Below are 18,730 nucleotides of genomic sequence, written 5' to 3' on the forward strand. Positions count from 1 at the left end.
TCATCACCTGGGCTCTACATGGTCTCTTCCACCACCTCGTCTGAAGGCACTTTCCAGCTTCTTTATCTTGGGTTGTGCGCATGCAATGCTGCTAAGAAAGGGACAATGATTCGCTTTGCAACAGCTTGGGTTTTGTTCACTACTCCACAGTAAGCCCTATATAATAACAGATCTCTACATATACTTGAACCTAATTTGCTAGTCCATAACATGTGGCCACCAAGGCTGCATCAGGGAAAAAAAAAAGCTCTGAAATCCCTTTCTTCTATTCTTTACTTAGCATATGCCTTCCAGTTTACATCACTTTGGCAGGATTGTTGGCTCTGTTACAGCGTTCTGCAAATCACACAGATGTGATAATCATTTGTCATACATAAGTCATCAAGCCCTGAGCTGCTAGTGTGCAGCCTGCCCTTTCACAGAGGCAGCACAGGCTACTCGTGTTCCTGGTTCACTTCACCGCTCTCCTTTCTCTCGTTATTTTGCTCTGAGAGGAACTCCTAGGACTGCCCAGCTTCGGAATGAAAATGCGCACGTTTTCCAAAGACTGTACAAAGGCTGGATACAAGCTTATTTCAAAGGTATCTGTGAAAGCATGCAGAATAAACTTGGGACTGTTCTGAGGAATAATTTAAATCCATAAACTTACTTCTGATCATGACCAATCATACCAAAATTGGTCCATTGTGTTTTGGGTCAGTTTTTCTCATCTGTGATATTTTCTGCTTCTTTGAATCATTTTCAGTTGTCATTCCCACCCAGTGCCACACATGGGGATACAACCTATTATAAAGGAACTTGTCCATTAGTTTGGCTGTTTGAATCTTAAGTTAAAATACCAGTCTTGACTTACTGACATCTTTACTTTGTATGCTACTCACCAGCACCAGAAGGTAGTTTATTTATTTCAGATTCTCATGGAAACAGCTGGAGCTGTTTCAGTGGAAATCTCTATTGAATAAAACTTGAAGCTGGTTCATTTCTTTATTACTCAGGTCAGACTACTTGTTCTGCACCATTATTCATTACATCAAAAACCTTACCTGTGCTGTTTTGAAGGCAGAGTGACCCATACTGAATTTTACAGTCAAACTGTATGTTACTTTTTAACAAGTACAAATTAAAAGGAAATAGTTTCATAATAAAAAATATTTGATCAACTTTACCAAAGCCTTCATAATACCATGAAAGTAAAAGTAGTTTAGATGTCTTAAAATACGAGTTCATCCAAAATAACCTAATGCTACTTGTCTACACCCTTTCTCTCTCTCTCTCTCTTTTTTTTTTTTTTTTAGGTTACAAAATCGTTTTCTCTAAGAACATTTGGCAAATAAAGGTTCTTCTAAAAGGTGCTAAAGGACAGAGCTCTGCTAAAAAAATTAATATAGCGTAAACCTTCAAGTAAGTAACTGAATGAAGAATTTGCAGAATATAAAAATGTACAGAGCATTAAAAAGAAAGCAGATATGAAACACAGACACTACCTATGCATGCAGCCCTTAAATTCTGCACACTGGTTTTCATGAAGTTCAAACTGCCTATTTACATTATTGCTAAACACAGCATTTGAACCAAAGACAGTTCTTGCTCAACACCAGCTCATTTCACTTGAAAATAAGAAATGTTATTCCAAGTATCTTTAAAGCTCCAAAGCAGACTATTATAATGCTGATGACATGCCATATTTGATGGGATTGAACATAAACATAAACTAATTTTATTGGCTGGCAAAGATGAGCTGAAGACATAAATATGTTTCGTTTTTAATCACTGCAAATATTGCTTAATTGTAGATGCAAATCTTAAAAATATAGCCTACATCCAGCTGACAGAATATTGTCAGCTTAATTTTCTCATTAAAGAATAAGATGTACTTCACTGGATGGAGGAAAGAACCTTGGATTTTTAACGCCCACCGAATTTTCAAAGCTCCGATTTAACTTCCACTGCTTACGCTTTCATCCTCTATCCCGTTCTGAAGAACACCATTAGCTTCGTAATGCTGGAGCCAACTGATGTGTTCACTACATCAACATTTCTGTTCAGATGAGGTGATACTGTTGAGGTAAATCTCCAAATCACCTGCCCTTACCCTGCTTAGTTTAAAATGAAGAGTAGTCCCTGAACACAATAGTTGGATTAATTTTGCACAAAATTAAATCACATTTCCCCAAAGGAGGCACCCAACTGCTAACTAGGATTCACTCCATAGGACCGGACTAAAGATAACCCAAAGTACAGTCCCTGAAATGCTTTGACCGTGAAATCATGCCAACGTTGGTACCGTCATCTGTACTCATACAATTAACGAGTACTTGTACCTGGACCCCAGGAATGAATCACCCAAAGTCTCTTACTGGAGATAGAGACCTACCCACGACTGCAACATTTCTGATGACATCTCTGCACTGCACCTGTTAATGGACATGGCAGGGAGAGGAGAGGGTACCAGGATGCCAGCACATGTGGTGTTTCTGGTGTTAGTATATCCCCCAATTTCAGGTGAAATAGGCAACAGTTTTGCATGAAAAAGAAGGAAGATTTTTCAAAATTATCTTTATTTTATTTATTTATTTAACCAACTATTACTAACCCTCAAATTCAAGAGAAGCGCCCTTAGGAGTTTGTGGTTACAGAGGGTATGGATAAGCTGTATATTTCTTAGCTTAGATGCAGTCCCTTACTCTCAATGCTTTATATCAAATTTGGTTTTCGCAGGTATATTCAGACAAGTTCAAAGCAAAAAATTTGGTTTTATAATTTAGACCAAGATGATCATAAAGTACAGCAGAGCTTGGAAAGTCAGAAGAATTTACTAGGTAATGTAAACATTCATTATTTTCCTTTGATTATCTTCTTGTATAGCTGACTGACTACTCAGGCATCTGCATAAATGTGAAAAATATGGTGATTTTTTTTTTCCACAAGTGTTGACTTATCTATAGGCCATAATAATTTCATTATAAGACCTTAAATATTGGATAAAGAACTTTTTCCTTTCCTTATTGATGACTACAAATTTGCTCAGACAAAAAAAAAGTGATAAAGTGAAGAAAAATCTGTAATAATATGGTAGTTGACAAGTAAACGTACATTTAAAAGGCAAATTCATAAAAAAAAAAAAGATTGCTTGGAGACACTTAATTGTCATTTGAACTATGCTATTAACATTTAACATGTAATTGACTTGACAGTATAGTGATAGTCTACTCTCTGATACATAACTGATCTCCAGTTCTCAACTTTTTTGCTCTTGCTAGAAAGTTCAAATAGAAACAAAATATTGCCTTCATATTTCTCGATTAATTTCACCTTGGCAAGAGAAACCCCAAATTGTAATTCAGGTCCAAACCAAACCAACATGAAGAATTATTCAAATACATTATGGCAATGTTATCAAAATATTCAATGGGGTTTGACCTAAGTGGGTGCATCCAAATAACAGTCATAGTTTTGAAATGCAGAACAAACAGTTTTCCTCTGTATGGAAGAAATCACTTTTTAGAGGAAACTTTCAAGTTGGGCTGTTTAGGTTTAGATTATCAGAAGGAAAACATCTCTGTTTTTTGTGTTTATATTTTCAACTTCCACATGCCTTCTCCTCTTTTCTGTGTATTCCCGTCCCTTTCCAGCCCTACAACTCAGCTCAGAAGAACAGCAACAAAAACAAAATTATACATTATAGCATCAAAACCCAGAAAGTCTGGTTGTCTCAGGGTCTGTACCTGAAAGCCAGTTCACCTTTCTGTATAAAAAGGTGCAAACTCCAAAATTAACCTCTTCCTCATTTGGGACACTTCAAAGGATTCTGCAGAAATTCCAGATGAAAGAGGCACATTAAACCCTCCTGGACCCATTTAGACTTTCTTTCCTGTAATGAATAATTATTTTTTTTTTAACATATAGAAGCACTGAATATCAGAGTCCTTGAGTCCTCTCACAAAATTGTCTGAAATGGGCCAATGGGACCAGACATTCTTAAGCAGATACAGAGGCAAAAAAGCATACTTCACAAGAAACAACTAAATACCTGACAACTAAGTACTTCTCGCTTATCTTACATAGAAGACCTTTTTCAAAAATTTAGAACAAGAAATACAAGTCTTTTAATGTTTTATCTGAAAATTGAGAATATTGGGAAAACCACTAATTTCTTTATTTTACAAGCAAACGAAAACGCTTAAGAAATTACCAAACAGCTAAGATTGCTTAAAAACGATCTTTGTGCTACTTATCTAATAAAACAGGAGTAAAAATGCCTAACAAAGTGTAGAAAAATCTAAAATTTAAACAAGTAAATAAATAAAATACATTTAAAGTTTATAGAAGATCTCTGAGGTAAAAAGCTTAGTGGAATTGAACCAAAGTGTATTCTGGCATTTACAAGCAGATACTCTTCTTTTGGAGTCAATTAAACTGCTAAGTATAATTATGAGTATTTTGTTTAGAAAATTATTTTTCTCACAAAGATGAAATCTTGAGTTAGTTCAAACTATTTCTATTTATAGAAATTAGAAATATAATATAGAAATATAATTTCTATTGGTACTAAGGAACAAGTAGAATTGAATAGAGTATAAACTCTTATTTCAAGTTTCAAGCAAATTCTTGACAATCGGTACTGGAGGATTATCTAAAAATGCAGGAACTTCCACAGAGAAATACTATATAAAAATCTTTTGCTGAATTCTTTGAAACATCTGATTACGGTCTTTTGTCAGCAACAGTAGTTTGTGCTTATAAAGGATGCTGGAAAGACAATCCATAATAGCTCTCTCTTACTTCCTTGACAAACTCCAAGGTGCCTTTATGGAATTGCTCACCCTGTCAGTGCTGCTGGCCTGGCCAGTCTGGCACAAAAATTAAGCGCTGAAAAATGTCTGCTGTGCACATTTGGAAACTGTATAGACTGTCTCTGCAGCTGTGCATGTCCTCTCTGATGATGTGCTATAGTCCTTTTGTTAACAAAAGGAAATGGAAATAAAAAAAAATGCAACAATTGTTTCCCAATATATAATCAAGATGGGTTGTTATTATAATTGTCACAGATTCTCTTCCAAAATATTTCACGTTCAGTCCCAAGCACAATAGATTCTGTGAAGTGCTGACAGGTTAAAACTTCATTATTAATGTTGCATAAATCCCATATAAACCAAAACTAGCTCTATCCTCCTAACATGCCATTTTGACAAGTAGAAATAACAAGTTCCAGGTCCTTTACCAACCACAAAACATAGAAACTGTTATATCAGAAAGGGAAGACTGTATGAATTACAGCTCAGCCTGTATACTCTTTTAACAGCACAATTTCCTCTTTACTGGTATGTGTGATGCATGGCAATTTTGCTTTCTCCCCCCATTCCTCTGCTTAATTATCATGAAAAAGATGTTCCTTTCCATTATTTGAGAATATTCCTTGCTTCTATAGATGAGACTGTAATTAACGAGACTGCAAGAAAAGAGAAAAACAAGAAATATGAATCCTAAATTAATGAGATATTACAGATATTATGGATTAGAGCTGTTCAACCTTGCCAAGTAGAACAATGGCAGCCAGACAATGTCTGCTTTCTTCTGCTTTCATTAAAAACATTTTTAATTAAAAGACACTGACTGAGTGGAGAGAGAGGGTTCTTTTTTATTCTCCAGTAACCTGTGATTTCTGTTTTTAACTTTCCCTGCTCGAGATGACACTAAGAATGTTTGCCTAGCAGTGCAATGGGAGGTGACGGGAGAAAGCACACAAAATTACCGTGTTTGACATTTCACAATGCTTCACTGTAACATCAGTGCTGAGCAGCCTCCCACACTGCTGTCTCAGCCCCTGACGTGGGGCTGATCTCACCCGTGCTCTCCTCTCGTTCCCACTGCCGGATGGCTGCATAGCAGCAGAACAAAGGCAGCACCCCACAAGCATCCTGCCAGCTGAGCCATCCTCTGATTTGGAGACAGAATTGCTAGGACAGCAACCAACTTAAAATGGCTCTTCCTGACTAAAATAGATGATGAAGAGAGAAGCAGGGTGTGCCTAAACCCACCTTGAAAAATGACACCAGAGCTGTGACCGATGTACATACATACTGTGGAAGGACAGCGTGCATCACCCGCCTTGAATGGAAGGACAGTGTGCATCGCCCACCTTGAAGTGCTGGGGATTAAGGAATGGGGGGAGGGAAGGGTAAAATGGGTTCTTCAGATATGCAGAATGAATGTGAAGAGAGACACTGCCCATACTTTGACACCTGGTTTTAATGTCTTATTGAACAATCATAGTGAGAGTATCAGACTAGAAAAACAGGGCAGAGCTGGATTTTTTGTTTTGGCATTTTTCTTACCCTATCTGTTTTCCTCCCTTCTACCTTGTGCTCCCCAAGACTTGCCTTTTTCCCTGGGTAACTGCCAACAAGCCTACTGCAATGACAGGTCAGATCCATTGCTTCCTGACTAAGGCATCCCTGATGTAACCTGGTGAAGACATTTTCAACAGTCCCCGCTGAAGGCAGTGAAAGTCCCTGGAAAACAAACAAACAAAACAAAAACAAATTAAAAGAAAAGAAAAAAAAAAGTTAACTTCTCTCTCAAACCTACTGTACTGTTTGTGTGTTTTTCCTTCTGTAAATATTTAGCTAAAGAAAAAATGGATCAGTATAAAAACCGCAACGTGTTCTCCTCCTGGCTTTTTATTTGGACTGCTCAGAAATCTAATTCTGCTTGTAGACATTCTTAATGATAATTGCAACAAATGCTGCCTTACAAAAGGTATTTCACAGACTGTGTTGGGGACAGTTTGTTTTTTTTTTTTTAATATATATATATGTTTTTCTGTATACTACCTGCGGCAAAATCAGCCTCCAGTATATGACTGAGGCTCCTGGGTCCTACACCGGGAAATGTATATTTGTCATGGAATATTGCCATGGAATCGAACTGTCTGTCCATGAGCATATTCATATACACATAGCAATGTGTGCTTATATTGGATGAGTACTATTTTATGTGTTTTTAAGTTCGGTTCTCTGGATTGTAGCTAAGCTCTCAGAAAAATGAGAAAGTAAGAGTGCAGACATCATCTAAGTTTTGGTTCACTTTAGTCTTATCTTTTGAAGGAAGAATTCATTTTAATTTTGAAGTGAATCCAAGACCTCCTATTGATACCATGTGCAACCAAGGTAATAGGTGCAAGCCTGCAAACCAGGGAGGCCAGAACGATTCCAGTGATTATCAGAGCATACCATAGTGATGTTCTCACAGATTAAAGGTTGAGTACAAATATTTCAAAGTACAAGAACCTGAGGAAGACATAATAGTGCCAGTAACAAATTTGTAACTGTAGAAAAGCCTTCTAGTGCCTCTGTAATAGCTGCTCATCAAATTTGCAGCCTAGCAAGACCACTTTCTACCCAAGTGTCCGACTGGTTTCCTCTAAGATTAGTGAGATATCTTTACCATATAAATATTTTAAATCCAATTTTAAAAGCTGATTTTTGAGCGTTAATGATCTTATCACTTGGCCTATGGTTGACTGTTCATGTCAATGTAATTACATTGCTTATACTCTCTCTACTGTATGAAGTGTAGAAGGGTTTGGGTGTGTGTGTGTATACACACTAATTTTAACAAATATATTTATGAATTAAAAATAGATGGCAAAGTATACAATAAATTTTTATGTACTTACTCACATGTATCTAGACATCTGAAAATTATTTTCTATATCCCTACTAATTTTATGGAGTATGGAAAACAGATTAGCACAGGAAAGATGTAATGCACAAAACCTCTGTCTTTAGCACCATGAATTAATCTGTCCTTACAGACATATAATTACAGGAGTAGTTGAATCTTTCATGCTTTTTCTGCTTGCTATAGAAGCCATGTTCTAGCTGAATCCCAAGTGAGTGAATAGATTTATAAACTTAAAAGAAAATGTTATGTTAAGAACCGCGTATTCCAAATATGGTGTTGGACTGTCAAAGACTTTCATTAATTGCTACAAGAAGATAAATACACACTTTTTTTTTTTTTTTTTTCCTCAGTGCCATGATGTACAATTCCCCTTACCTGGCAGCACACTGGAATGACTAAAGCTCGACTGACAAAACAAAAACAAAATACTTTTTCCCAAAAGTCACTCTCCAAAGTATTTTCATTGCTTTAAGTTCTGAAAATAAAAGGTAAAACAATGAACCCAAAGCTATCACTTCAAGGTAGCATTGCGTTTCAGGTGGTAAAACAAAAATACGACTGCTGAATCATTGTCTGCATCTTTTCTCCTTGACTGTGCTTCACTGAGCAACTATAATTTGGATCTATGAAAGTTTTCCAAACCCAAGTTAGCAAAAATATTTTCGGTTTTGCTTTTGCAAGCTTTTTTGAGTCGATGAATTATTTTTCTCCATACAGTAATACAAACCAGTACTTTTCCCTGAGGATGATCATTTCTTTTTTTAAGCCTTACCCCCCCCTTTATCTGAAAGAAGGAGAAGGAAATGAGGAAAGGAAAGAGACAGCTGTATTAATCACTGAGCAGTTTTAAAGAGCACTGACTACCTCATTTCCAACAAATACTTCACATCCTGATTTAGGAATAATAAGAAATTAGAGTTCACATACTGTGCATGAAATAAATCCAGCATCATCCTCCTTTTTGACAGTTCAGGTTTATCAGGAGATGAAAAGTCTGGAAAGGTGAGAGAAAGCACCTATAGGGTACTGTAGGATAGTAATGCAAAGCAACATACAAACTAAAAAACAGGCTTATTTTAACAGACATTATAATATAGGATTGTCATCTGTGCACCACAGACTGGCAATGAAAAATTCACTACTCATGCAGTACCTTTTACCCCATCAAAGACAGTTCTTCAATATTAAGGTTATTATACCCTGAGAACAGGACCCAGCTGGCACCTCTAAATTTAGCTGAATATTAGGACATGTGGGAATTTCTTACAGATGGCAGCCATCTCATCTGTGCTGGAAAAGGTAAAAGCAATATAATTTCATTACTCGCAGTGAGCTTTTGCCTGTCACATTTGTGGAGCAATGACACCAGAAGATTTTTTAAAGTATTAGATTTCTCTTGACTAACAGAAACATATAACAGCGTCACTTTGCATGCTAATAACATAAGAAATTGGTCGGCTTATCAGCAGCTGAAGAGTATATATTTGAGTATGCTAACACTGTAGAAATAAGTAATAGACGTTTTATTACTAGCAATCACATCTGCAATCAGAGCTGTAACACTATTATTTAGCTCACCTCTGTTTATTGATTAAGAAGCATTTTTAATTAAAACGACCAAAATTCTAGTCTTGTTCATTAGTTACATAATAGAATTAAGATGAAGAAGGGTCAGTTCAGGGTTTGCTTTGTGAGTACTAATTAATTCTATTAATCAACAATAGTTAACAAATTCTGTTTTGAAAATGATAGCTAAATTAACAGAGAACTAAAGCCGAAGTGGGAACCTCATATTTGTTTCAATTTAAAAAGCCTAAATTACAAACTGCCTCATTTCCAAGAGAGAATGGAAACCTCACAGCTCTAGCAGGGCATAAAAATGTGGAGATGTTTAGCTACAAGCCCTCACATTGTGCACATGGCTTCTCAAGTCAAGCAGATAGGTACAAGGAAACACTTAATGTAAACAGGAGTATATTTAACAGTGGCTTCAATAGTCAGCATCTAAAGCAGAGTTCACTGCAGAAAAACAAACAAACAAACACTCTCCTTCTAACCTCAGAGATTATATTCAGGAGGTTAATCATAATTAATCATTTAATTCCATCTGCCAAATTCACATTGAATTTTCAAGGTAGTTGGTGTTCAGCTTTTAAATTCTGTTGCTTGTATTAGTAAGAAATAGCAAAATGCCCAGCTAAGAATTCTAGTTCTAGGTCTTGGATGTTGAAGAAAAATAGAGAAATGAGCAGATTCTCCAAGCACGTACAGATCTCCAAACTGAAAGGCCTCTCTTACTTTGATATAAACACCTAAGATGTAACCTTTTATAAAAAAAAAATACTATGGATATAATACATACACTTGAAAAATAACTTGAAATTGCATTCATGTGGTTCAGTTGTGCTCACTTTTGCTAACATGAAACATTTTGCTAGAATTATTTATTTATTTATTTATTTGTGGGAGCCCACCAATTTTAGATGTCATATTTCACTATATTACACATTACATCTTATTATGCTGTTCAAAATACCACAATAGTGATCTTTTGCTAGATATTCCATATAATTTGATATGCAGAATTATTTTTCAGAAGTAATTTTAATATTAAATTTATATAACAAATTGTATTCATCATACATTCATGAGTGTTATATAATTTATATAGTCTTTGCTAACACTTTGACATTACTAAAACATAGTACTTTATTGTCTCTAAATTTCAAATTGGTAGAATTTTCACTATTTTTTTTTTTAAATCAAGAATCACAGTACTTTTCAAGGTAGTAAATTTACCAAATGAACAAAAATTCTGATCTTCTATCCACTAGAATTCTAATAAAAATATTTATACACTAGTTTTAATACTTGTGCTTCCTTTCAGGTCAGAATGTTTGTTCCCAAAAGCTTATCTGATATCACATAGTTTAGTAATAATTTGGCTGAGAGATCTTAAACAACCATCCATAGAAAAGAACAACATGGAAACTACCACTTACCCTATCTGATTCTGTTTAACATGATCTTTAATTACAGAACAAGTGCCTTCACAGTATTTGCTGTGAAGTATGCCTGCCACGGTGCCTGTGTTAACACTGTGGTTCAACGCTAACAGTTTCTGACATGATACCTCAACCAGGATGCCAGATGCTCATTCAGCAAGGTCCGTGCCAATCAGCTGTCCAAGGTCAGTGACCTGAGGGATATAACTAAATGTATGTGCAGAACATGTATTTTGTCAATGGAATGTGACTGTGGCATTGTATTAGCAAGATTTAATAGGAACATCATCCTTGAAACTGACATTCCAGCTGACAGGTTGACAGGAGAAAAGACGGAAAGACAGGGGGAAGAAAGCAAGAGGATATTATCTGATGCATAAAATGAAATCTGTCTGAATGTTACATCGCTTTATACCGCAGGTCAATATTTGACAAAGACAGATGTTTAACCAAATGTTTCCTGATATGCCAAAATATTAGTTGCTTGTCATAGTGTTTATCAAAACTATTCCTATGAAGTTAGAGCTACAAAGGGAGACATTCATGCCAAATATCCATGTTTCCATGCATTTGTTAAGTCTTACTGCTATTACTGTTATTATTTTGAAGTTTCAGTTAAATACTCCCTGATTCAGCGTTGTATGCAGGAATGCAGCATGTTTGCCATACGCATGCATATACACCTACATGCATCATTACGTGAACCTTGCTCATCCGTTTGCAGGTATAGCTGTGAACTGACAGGACTGCGCAAATGCAAACAGCAGACGTGATGCTACCTGTGCTCCGGTCCTCGGGATTATTCAACACTTCCAATTATAAGGCTCCATTTTCAGAAGCGCACAGCTTTAATTGCTTGAATTGTTGTTTCCATCTGGGGCTCCTAGCCCATCTATAACTTTTCCTTTAATTTCAGTCAAAACAATTTAACTTTTGTCCAATATATGTTCAGGGAAAACTGACCTTTTTCTTTTTCTGATTTAAAATTAATAACAAAAATATCCTCATGAACTTTCAGTTCTTTAACTTAGTAATGACTGGGAACATGCCAAGGATATACACTTGTATGATTTTATTTTTTATTTTTTGGAGGGGACCATATCTGCAAGACTTGAAAATTTACACTGGTGGGACTGAAGTTCACCACAAGGTTCACCATTTGTGATCCTACCATAGATTACCCAGAGTTAAAGCACTCAACATAAATAAATGCTTTTCGCTGTTTTCTAGAGAAGAAGGGAGCCTGGCAAAGCTTCAGCTGTGCCAGCTGGGGGAAAGCAAGGGAATGAAGAGCGAGCTGGTGAGCTGTCAGTCGGTCAGGAGGACAGCCAAGAGAAGAGCCCTCTGAGAAGCGTTGGGAGGAGGCTGCCGGCTGGCTCCCTGCTGGTAGAGGACTGTTCTGGGTGAGCTGCAGAGGAAGGGTGTCCAGATGTCCCTGTTACCTCCATACTGATAGAAAACTGATAGGTTGAGGAGAGGTGCAAAGAGAAGACAGAGGAGCGTCGTTGAAACAGACTTTCAAACTCCCTCTCATTGTGTCTTATTCAGAAAATTAGTTTTTCTCTGTTTAAGAAGCTCTTGCTTTTGACCATTTGTAACAAAACCTAGATTTTTGGCTGACCTCCTATTGAGGAAAAGGTGCAGGCAGATACACCTCAAGTTGCTGTCTGAGCTGGGCTGCTGTAAGTCATGTATTTATTAGATGCTAACACCCCTGTTTATATAGGTACCTATATATATATATAGGGCGAAGTGCTGGCTTTGCTAATCTTGGTCTATGGTTTCTTCTAAACGTCTATTGTGTCCTGTGTCTGTACATAGTTGGATGTGTCACGCCGCAACTACATAAATTAATGACAATTATAAATAAATTGCTACTTTTGTTTACTTTCATTTAGATCACTAGGTACCAAAAAATAATTCTCATCTCTTGTGTTAATTATAGTGAGTTTCTAAAATTGAACTATTAATCATGATAAAGCACAGAGGGATCACTGCATCATTGTAGTACAAGAAAAACAAAAGAAGAAAAGTAGAAAAACAAAATTCTCATTATCTTTCTTACCCTCCTGAAGCAGTGTATAAAGAATTGTGGGACCTTGTTGTCCTACTGTGGAAACAAGGTTGAAAGCATTGAAGTAAATCTCCAAGATATTATTGCATTTGAAAATAACCTACAAAAATTTAAGGAAAAACATTTTCTGTTAGACAACATATTTGTAAATTACCAGACCAACCAAACTATCCTCACAGTCACTATGTGATTTACTTTAGGCACATGAATTGCTTCATGTCTTGAATTAAGATGAAAATTATACAATAAAAATATTAAAAAAAAAGATGAAAATATTACAGTAGAATCAAGTTGAAGCATTTTATAGATAATTAATTTGTATAATCTTGATTCACAGCACCATTAAGAATTCTTTTCAAAGAACAATTTTATAGTCTCTCAGTATGGCTAAGATGTTTGTTGCTTTTTTTTTTTTTTAACTATTCATTTGAATAAGTTAACTAATTACTAAGTGGAGCCAAAGTGGGATTGACTTTTTTTTTTTTTTTTAAATGGATATCTTTTCAACATTTATAGAAAAAAAGAATGCTCAAAATACATAGAATGGACGAAAAGCAACTAAAATAAGCATTTCTTTCTACTATAATGGTTTCAAGAACTTTCCAGAAATCCACCCATTCTGGAGCTTCCCTTTAAGAAATTCATTGATTGATTTATTTTTTAAATAAGCAAGCAATGAAAGGGTGCTAATATTTCCTATGTTTATATAACATCTTTTAATCTGAGGATCATAATTTGACTTAAAACAGGAAAGTAAGCAATTTAATCCTATAGTGATATATCCTCATTATAGTAAGTAGTGTATTATATCATTCTTACTGAAATACTTACAGAAGTGAGGCAGCTTTCCCCCAAGTCACGAGGTCAGGCAGACTCGCGGAACTTGATGAAGTGAGAGCCTCTTCCTGTTCATATTCAAAGAAGTTCTTGTTTAAATAGAACGGTCAATCTTTCTGACCGCATTGTAACACATGCATCTGAAGTGGACTGCCACTGTAATTTCTGGCTTTCTATAGCCCATTATTACTGAAAAAAATTAGACTTCATATGTTATTGGATAAATGAATAAAAATGCCCTCTCTATATAACATTCACTATCAAAGTCAACAATGAACTGGAAATTTCTTGTTTCTTAAGCAGAGAAGCACTAAGATTTATTTTTATGCTTCTTAATGACTAAAATAGAAATCAAGTGTCATGAAATATGTATGCTCACCCTAACAAAATGATATACCATGCACTACTGAAGAAAATTACCCATTTTAAAAAGAAATAGGCTTAAACATTTATATATATATATATATATATATATTTTTTTTAAACAATACAATTAGCAGAATGTGTTTAGTGCTCTATTCTTGTATACAGGCCTTACTGTGATCTTTGTATTTTTGGTAAACTGAGCACCTCTTAGTTACCAGTTTTATCATGCTAAGTAATACCTTGTCAGGAATGAAAATTCACTCCAGATTTTTAAGTTTACATACTTGCTCACCCATAGTTGTGTATATATATGCATATTTATACCTAAATTTATGTAAATAAGTATATGCACGTATATGTTTACAAATACACACAGACTGATAGAAAGAGAAATGAATTCAAAGGTGAAGTCTATTATGTAAAAGCAAAATTGAAATAGAAGTTTAAAATGGCCTGCTCTGATACTGGAAACTGCTTTTAACCGTTAGACTTGGGAATATCTAATAGAAAACTCTTATACGTAATCCTTATTTGCAAAGAGAAAGATATGGTCCATGACCTGGTTGCCAAGCAACTGCATGGCATTACGAAACATTTTAAGATGTGCCACTCTGTGGTTTGTTGGGTCCTCGTAGGGAAGTAGACTCAGCCACATGGTTCTCTGCGAATCTGATCATAAAAAGAGTTTTAGAGTATTCTAGAGAGACCAAGTAAGCAGTGACTTATATTGTATAAACTCAAGTTCCTTTATGACCATGTTTTCGGTAACATTGAGTAGCCGCAAATCAGAGGAAACAGCAAGGTCTGTTTATTTTCATCCCAGTGCTGGGATGTGAAACTACTCATACTCATGGCTGGAATGAAAGAATGGTTATTGATCCACTGAGGGAAAACATAAACACTTTTTTCTGGTTACAAGTAATGTTAGTTACAAGGAAGCATTATTGTGAGTTGTGGTTTTTTTCCCCTTTTCAAAGATTTTTCCAAATCTCCTTTCTCCACAGAAATTCTCATACATTCTGATGTATTTTTGAAACCTTTTTTCCCCATCTGTAAACTGAACAGAAGTTTCCTCTTCAACTGAGATGTTTATCTTTTTGCATTGTAGTTCTCTCTCTATATATGCATATAACCATGAAGGACAGACTTCACTTTAGATGTGTTCCATCCTCTCAGTGCAAGACTAGAGTCTTCAGAATAGCAGTACTTAAACAATACCAAGGAAATTTACCAGATATACCATACACAGATAAGAAAATCTATTTATCCTTCATTATTTTTCTTAATTCTGAATCACTACGTGGATTAATCTAAAAAGGTGGGATTTGATGATGCTGGTCAGGATCAACTGTGAAAACAAGCATCTCTGTTCTGATTATCTTTGTGGCCAGGATTTCATTTCTTCGACACTTTACATGGATGATCTTCTCTTTGATAATAGTGTGACTTTGCCATTATTTAATAACATCACGAGTTTCTTTTCTTTTCAAAATTGTTGAGATTTCTCCAGGCAGAAAAACCTACCACTCTGCAATATCCACTTCTGAGTAGAGAAACACATGCAAAATGTCAGAATGAAATGCGTTTCACACCGGGGAGGAACGGACAACTATTGGATGAGACTGTTGAAAGATAGATAAAATCTTAACAGCTAAAACCAGGACAGAGAATACCACTAAATTGAATGAAACATTTTCTATTTACTTTTTAAACTGATTCAAAAGCAAGGAAAAGCAAACTAATATAAGCAAATTGCTTTCAGTCTAGTAACAGTTGTAATTCACTGCTGTGTGCTGTAAGAGGGAGCTGGGAGTTTACGAGTTATAGCTTTTTAAAACACCTCATGCAAGAGGAAAGCACAAAAGCACTGTGTCAGACAGTGAGTTGTTCCTAAGGCACTAGTTCTTGAAAGATTTTCATCTCAATCATACGAGGCACATGAATTCCTAAATTAGATCGACAGTGATGTGTACACAAAGAAGGCATTTTACCTTGCTTTTCTTCCCTTTCCCTTCCTTTCTGCTTTCAAACTCACTGCAGTAGAGTATGTGACCCATGAGAAAGTGGAAGAATCATAAAAGTCACAGAGCACACCCCAACCAAAATGCTCATCTCTGCTGTAGTGATCAAGATGCCACCTGCAGGGGTCAAAATGTGTTTTCACCATTTAAAGTATATTTATATTGCAAAGGTCAGCCCAAGTATAAGGGATGGAACTCAAGTTCCAGGATGGGTACCTGAGCTAAGAAAGTTTTACTCAGTTCCACCTGCAAAATTTTTGCTTGGATCCTAAAAGCCATGACTCTTCCTATCTCCATCCCTTTAACTCTTCATTTCTGCCAACAGTTCAGTTCTCAAAATAGGACTAATTGTGATAGCAGTTAGAGGAAAAAAAAAAAAAAGAAAAATAAAAAAAGAAAGGAAAGGAAAAAAAACAACCAAACACTTTTTATTGTTTAAGTTAGCAGATTTGCAATGGTATTACTGAAAAGTTAAATATACATGGAGCCCTACTGTCCCATTTTTACAGTTGCTCTTACGAGCTGCATTGTACTTCATCTATGTTTACACAGATTTTTTTTTCATGTTAGCTACCCTTTAATTCTTGATCTACAACCTAATTTGCCGTAAATGTACATGAAATAGAACAGACTGAGAAAATACTTGAGAATGGTAATTTCTTTTTACAAAGAAACTAATTTATAATATGCAATTACTAATCAAGTAGAATAATAGTTCAAAAACTGGACTGTATTACAAAGCATTTCTTCAAATAACCATTTTGGATTATTGCTGAAAGGTACTAATTGGTCTATTCTAGACTAATTTACAAACATTCATAAAATAGTGAAAAATGCATGCTTTATAAACCTGGTACTATTCATGCCTCTGGACTAAAATAATATGAACATGGAAGCAAGAAATGAACATTATTACATGTATATTAGTAGCATTTAATTTTTTTTTTCTTTTGTACTAACAGATTCTTCATTTTTTTTCTCATTTCTCTCAGATGATTTTTTATCTTCAGGTTTAGTCCATGGAGGGCTGTGCAACTTCTGCTGAAGGTGAAAATAGCATCAGTGTAAGCATTGCACATACAAAATGAACACAGATAAGCAAATAAAACAGTACATTTAAAATCAATAACAATTTTGCACAAAGCTGTATTTCTGTTAAATTGATATACCAAACACAACAGAATATGATATTCTTTGTTAGTGTCTAGAGAAGAATTCTGATCTCTACTAAGAAAGTATACTTAATTTTTGACAATGCAGAATACAATTTTTGACAATACCAATCTGATGCTGCACTATAATAATGAGCTTTATTTATTTATTTATTTTCCTCCCCCTTGGTCTATCAAATGAAGAGCACAGAAGTACAACTCACGTAAGACTTTTGCATTGGTAAGATTTCTGAGTACATCTTGACATAATTGCAGATGTAGCACTGTTTTGATAACCTCTACCTCCTCCCCTTCCCAGTGCTGTGGACATCACGTTATTGAAATGTCAGTTGACTACTAAGCTAGTCCAGTTCTTTGAGTATTAAATAGTTTTGCAAATTGTTAATAGCCAGGAGCCATTTTGAACAAATGAATGGCAATCTGTCAGAGTGAAAGTCTGTGAACTGAGTAAGCAGATCTATCTCAAAAGCATTGGAGTAGAATGTGCATATATACTTCAAGTAACTGTATGCTTTACAAGAGCTTTTAACAAAAACACAAAAACTTCTTGGAAACAGAATACCTGAAAGCTTATCTCTGTTTCAGCTGTCTTCAAACGAGATGTTGAATTATTGCGATTCCCCAAACATGTCTTGCCAACCTGTCAATACAGATGTCACAGATAATTACTTTAGATTTTTTCCTAAAATACCGTTTTCTTAGAACATTCACAGTGGGTTTTGTTGTTGTTGTTTGTTTGTTTGTAGCCTAGTAGATGAAATAGAACAAAACAAAGTTATCATAGCCAAGTGAAACCCTTTTTTTCCCATCATCTCTACGTAGTCTTATGTGGCTGTAAAAGTTTAGTAATTTAATGCTTAGATAGCTCTTTTTTCCTCATGTTTAAATCTCATCAGTAGTGAAGTTTATTCCACAGTGGTCCCATAAAACAGGTTAGTAATTACAATTTTCTATTGTAAGTGAGGAAAAAGTAAACAAGAACTGAACAAGAGCATTAGACTTGAGGACTCCCCTATTACTATTCTCTTGTCTAAACTGCTGCATCTCTTGCGTACATCACTCATCGAGATTATTGAATGGGGAAGTCAGAAAACTCTCAAGATATAGAAAGGCTTGTCAGATTCATCACTGTTGTTTTATTCCAGCCAGAATGTCATTTTCTTTGCCAATATGTTTTTTAATATGAGGGAAAAAAGATATGAACAACATAAATAAAAAGCCGGAAGTATTACACAGTAGATTGCAAACCAAAGAGAGTTATAGGTCTTAGGTAAATCTTCATTATAAGTCTTAAGTCTTACTAGTGCTGAAATTTCTACTGAAATTAAATTCAAGTCCTTCAGGACTGGGATTAATGATACTATAGGTGAAGAAATTAAAATGTGAAATATAGTAAAATATGGATAATTTTTGGTCATTCCTTTAAAATTGCAATCTTTAGAATACAGTTCTGATGTGCAATGCTCAGATGGGAAATTTTATACTTGGTAATAAAAATTGATCCAATCAAATGGAGTGAAAATTAAAAAAAAATAAAATAAAGTCATCAAGACTCTTTACAACATAACA

At 35.2% G+C, this 18,730-nt stretch overlaps 1 protein-coding gene across 2 annotated transcripts in view; it reads right to left on the reverse strand.

Moving 5' to 3' along the window:
• Positions 1–16,395: 16,395 nt before the first annotated feature.
• Positions 16,396–18,730, reverse strand: part of LUZP2 (leucine zipper protein 2) — a 252,885-nt gene continuing 250,550 nt past the window's right edge. The window contains exons 14-15 of one of the 2 annotated variants that reach the window (XM_013177762.3): positions 17,724–17,801; positions 16,396–17,030 (exon numbers count right to left, since the gene is read on the reverse strand). In XM_013177762.3, coding sequence (XP_013033216.2) covers positions 16,923–17,030; positions 17,724–17,801 — 186 coding nt within the window. In that variant the 3' untranslated portion in view covers positions 16,396–16,922. The remainder of the gene's footprint in view (positions 17,031–17,723; positions 17,802–18,730) is intronic. The other variant, XM_048050882.2, reaches the window with a different exon arrangement.

The sequence above is a fragment of the Anser cygnoides genome, chromosome 5, assembly GCF_040182565.1.
Source record: "Anser cygnoides isolate HZ-2024a breed goose chromosome 5, Taihu_goose_T2T_genome, whole genome shotgun sequence".
In the NCBI taxonomy this organism is placed as follows: Eukaryota; Metazoa; Chordata; class Aves; order Anseriformes; family Anatidae; genus Anser; species Anser cygnoides.